The following is a 4,820-nucleotide window of genomic DNA, read 5'->3' as shown; positions in this document are numbered from 1 at the left end:
AGTCTAGACCCCTCTTAATACAAGAAAGTATTTTGCTTGCTTTAGAAACTGTGGCTTGACATTGCATGCTATTATTGAGTCTATGATCTACCAGAGCACCCAGATCTTTCTCCATCATTGACTCCCCCAAACATACTCCCCCTAGAGTGTATGACACATGCATGTTTTTAGTCCCCGAGTGCAGAACTTTACATTTATCAGCACTAAACCTCATTTGCCAAATAGATGCCCAATCACACAGTACATTCAGATCTGCTTGTAAGTTGGAGACTTCCTGTAAGGACTGTATTCCACTACATAACTTGGTGTCATCTGCAAACACAGAAATAGTACTTTTAATCCCCAACTCTATATAATTTATAAAAAGATTAAACAGTAAGGGGCCCAACACTAAACCTTGGAGACACCACTAACAACCTCAGACCATTCAGAGTATGAATCATTCATCACCACTCTCTGAATATGGTATTTAAGCCAGCTTTCTATCCAATTACAGATTGATTACTCTATACCTACTGACCTTAACTTATACATTAGCTGCATGTGGGGATTTATTACATAAATAGATAAAAATATAGCAATACATGGGTGATTTTATGTGCATACCTATCCTGAGCAGACATCTGAATGTATCTTACGCTCTTTACAGAAGTTTATATGATTTACACTATAAAGCTGTCATGGCTTATTTTGTTAGTAGCCAGTAACAGGGATGAACAATGCTGCAATTGCTGCTGATCCTTGCTAACAAATGAATGTCATTTGTCGACATGACATATTTGAATTTTTTAGCTAAAACACTAAAGCATGGAAACGTTTTAGCACTCTTTAAAGTCCTTACACCCAACATTTTTTTAAAAACAACTACAAACAGCTGCATACAAAGTGTTATAACCCAGCGTAGCCAATCAGAAATATTTTTTTTCTTCTTCTGACTGGTATCTAGATACAAGATTAAATCTTATAGCTTGCCATGGGTTAAAGAAGCAGAAGAAGTATATATGGATAATTTACCAATCAATGTGGACAGCACATTGCATACTGATGAAATAATTCTACTTCACATGTTATATTTAAGCAGTTGATTGCAGAAGTATAATTTGCCATACACATTTGATGTAACAGTCTGACAGGATAGGACAACGTATAACAGGATACAGTATTTTTCATATGGTTTTAGGACTCACCATTAAACATGTGACGATAATGATAAATGTGCTGAGGAAGATAACAATAGTGTAAAAACCTTCTTTGGTCCATATCTTGTCAGCTTCATGCTGTTGTCCTTGCAGCACATTTTTCTTAAAGGTAAAGAAAAAAGAAATATTTAAGGACAATGAAGAAGTAACAGCTCCCAGCACTCGCTTAAATATACAGCACAGTGTACAGCCAACAGAGGCTCCAATGATTTCTGTTACACAGACGCATGTTTAAAAGTCTCTTTAATGCTAAAATAATCTTCCCACACATGTATTATGGTCAGATCTAGCTAAAGCAAACACAGTTAATGTTTTTCTTGGAAATTACCTTGCCCATTCAGTAGGTGGGGGCTGATCACCTGTCTGTAGAGGAAATAGTTAAAAATAATCTTTCATTTTATTTCTCAGCCCCTCCTCTATACACCCACACACTGGCCATGTAACCCTGCCCATCTTCCTACAGGTAGAAACGCTCTCTCAATGAAGTAATAAGCACAAAGGTTCCTGGAACTTGAACTATTTGGATTGCAGTCATTTGTGGTTATTATGTTCTTTACACATTCTGTCCACATGTTATGCCTTTGGTTTTGATACAAATTAGACCGCACAGCATCTACAAATAAAGAGCAAGGAGACGTAGATCACTGGAAGCAAACTGTCAAATATTAGGATGTGTGTGTGCGACCGTATGTGATTTTATTTTAAAGGAACACTGCAGTTGAATATGCTGAAGATTACTAAAAAGATAATTTAACGTCCGGATTCATTTTATTTTGCATTTAATTGTATGATTTACTAAAGGAGTCAAGAATGCTAACTTTTAGCAAAATTAATTTTCACTTTGTAAAGTGAATGTTCTCATGAGTTAGTAAACAGGGAGAAGCTGTGTTTACTTTACTTTACCCAATCAATAAAACAATAGATTTTTGCTTGAGCATGATTGCATACTTTAAAGTAACACTCAGGAGTTACATTTTAAAAATGCATTCAAGTACCTTAACTATCAGCAATATTATATCGTATTTGTGTATCACTAGGCTGTAGATCCTGAAATCATCTCTGAATTGGTGCTGACACTGTCCTTGCTTCTGGAGGGTGACTACTTTTGGTCCCCCTGACCGTGTGTTGTAAAGTAGCCACTGCTCCAAGCTCACTCCTGTGATGGACTGCAATCTCAATACAAATTAGTAAACCATTTTGGTCCATCATGGGAGTGAGCTTGGAGCGGTGGCTACTTTACAACACACAAGGTCAGGGGGACCAAAAGTAGCCACCCTCCAGAAGGAAGGACAGTGTCAGCATCAATTCAGAGATGATTTCAGGATCTGCAGCTGAGTGATGCACAAATAAGATACATTTTAATTAATGGTTAAGGTACTTAAATGCATTTATAAGGTTTAACTCCAGAGTTTAGTGTCACTTTAAGTGTGCACAGTTTCACTATATTCATTAAAGCCCAACTGTGGGCACACGCCAAAAAAAAACAAAAAAAAACAGCTTGCCAAGTCTAGGGGTGCAAGGATAAGGAGTAAGGCCCCGTTCACACCAGGGAGGTTTGGTCCACTCTTTGTCCACTCTGAACCGCCGACATGAACGATCCCATATATTCCTATGGGGACCGTTCATGTGATCACGCGGCTCCGCACGACCCGAACCGCCTGCCGCACTGTTCTGAGCGGATTCCATACAGATTTGAATTTCCGAAATGTGATTAAAAACGCCCAAAACCGCCTTTTTAAAATTCACAGGGAAACCGCGCTGAAACGCATCCGCCCTGGTGTGAATGGGGCCTTATGTTTACCTTACTCCTCACTCTGGCACAAAGCCATTTGTGCAACCAGTCTGCTATAGCCTCCTCTCTAAGGTCCTCACACTCGCCTTATCCATGAACACTGCAGGGCTAATAGCCTTGCACTGTACGTGATTACACCAAGGGAGTGCCCACGTCCTGGAGCGCCAGGGAGAAGAGGACAGTACCAGAGCCTGCCATAAGGTAAGTAATATCTCCTCTTCTTGCACGTCCTAAACGTAATAAGCATTTAACCTAGGAGTGCAGAGAGACCCCACTACAGAGGGTTTTTTGACGTTGAAGCCCAGAATTGGGCTTTAAGAACTCTAGTAAATATAAAAATGCGGTGGGACTACCCTTGCACTGCAAGGGTTAACTGCTCATTTTGTCTAGGGGCTAAAAGAAAGAAAATATGTTAACCTGATCCTTGGTTCTGCGGCAGTGACTGCTCATCTCTCTCCCCCTCTGCTCTGGCATCCTCACATCTAATACAGCTGCATGTGTCCTTAGACCACTGGTGCCCAGGTAAGAATAGGCTGCGGGGACTGGTCTAGCAGTCAAGCGGGACCAAGGATCAGGTCTTTATTTTTGCCCCTAAACCAAACAAACACTTATCACTTGCATTGCAGGGAGTAGTCCCACTGCAAGAGTTAATTTTTAACTTTCCTGGAGTTCTGCTTTAAAGAAAAACTCTAGGATTTTTTTAAAAATTAACCCTTGCAGTAAAGGCATTCATAAGTAAGCTTTCACAGTTAACACTATTTAATAGTAAAGAAGATTAGGATTCTTGCAGTCCAATGGTGTCTGGTGCCAATCAACATTTTACATTGGCAACATTCATTTGCAAGATTCTGCAGTGAAAAATGCTTACCTTTTTAAATAGCTGAATATAAATGCAGATTTTACTAACTGGAGATAGTAAGTTAAAGTGGAACTTCAGGAAAAACTTTTTTTTACTTTTGGATAGAGTAGTAAGGGGTTGGAACCACTGCCAGGTTTTAATTGCTGTCTGTGTACCCATTAAAAGTCCCCTGGTTTCCTGTCATGTTGACGCAGCATTCTACTAATAAACATGCTTATATTGCTATCTGTGTCCTCATTGAAGGAATGAGCCTCACTTTTTGTCTCAACACAACTGGAAGAGAAAATCTCCCCAAAGAAGAGAATAATAAAAACCTAATAGGTTTAAAACGTTTTGCCTAGAGCTACTTTAAACAGGTAGGTTATTCCTCAAAAAAGGATAAGTACACATATGAAAATATAGGTAATTTCCAACCCAGAGTACCTCAGTGGAATATTTGCCAGTGCTTCCAGAGTGGTGGTGCAGAGCTCTGTTCCAGGGTCTAAAGCAATATTGACAATAAATGTAATCCAAGTTTATGAAACAGTGACGTTGTTAAGTATAACTTACTTACATGGACTTACTTCCTCCAGTGCAATTGGGAGTATTGTAACAGTTCAATAAAAAGTCACTCCCAGGATAATATACTATCTTATGAGGTAAGAAAACATAATCATGCTATTACATGATCAACTTGGACTTTATGAAGAATTCTATTACGAAAGAAAACTGATTCACTTATAATTATGTAATATAAACTTTCTGTTTCTCAGTTAAAACCAACTGTTTACTAATTTCCTATTGCATAATATACTTTCATACTCATTACATATGATTATGCTGAAAAATGCCTTTGTATATATCATACATTCCTTGCAGATATTTAATCACAACGGCCTTTATGTCTACATACTGGAATGTATAGGTGATGCCCAGTGGCGGAGCTAAGGAACAAAGGGCCCTGGTGCAAGATTTTTTTTGTGCCCCCCCC

The 4,820-nt window shown here is 38.8% G+C and overlaps 1 protein-coding gene across 1 annotated transcript in view; it reads right to left on the bottom strand.

The window, feature by feature from the left end:
• PTPRR (protein tyrosine phosphatase, receptor type R) overlaps nucleotides 1-4,820 on the bottom strand; it is a 123,266-nt gene that overhangs the window by 65,593 nt on the left and 52,853 nt on the right. The window contains exon 5 of the mRNA XM_018576388.1: nucleotides 1,188-1,301. Within this exon, the coding sequence (XP_018431890.1) occupies nucleotides 1,188-1,301 (114 nt within the window). The remainder of the gene's footprint in view (nucleotides 1-1,187; nucleotides 1,302-4,820) is intronic.

Source organism: Nanorana parkeri, unplaced genomic scaffold (assembly GCF_000935625.1).
Source record: "Nanorana parkeri isolate BGI_ZX_2015 unplaced genomic scaffold, ASM93562v1 scaffold65, whole genome shotgun sequence".
Lineage (NCBI taxonomy): Eukaryota > Metazoa > Chordata > Amphibia > Anura > Dicroglossidae > Nanorana > Nanorana parkeri.
This window is presented reverse-complemented; position numbering and strand designations above follow the sequence as displayed.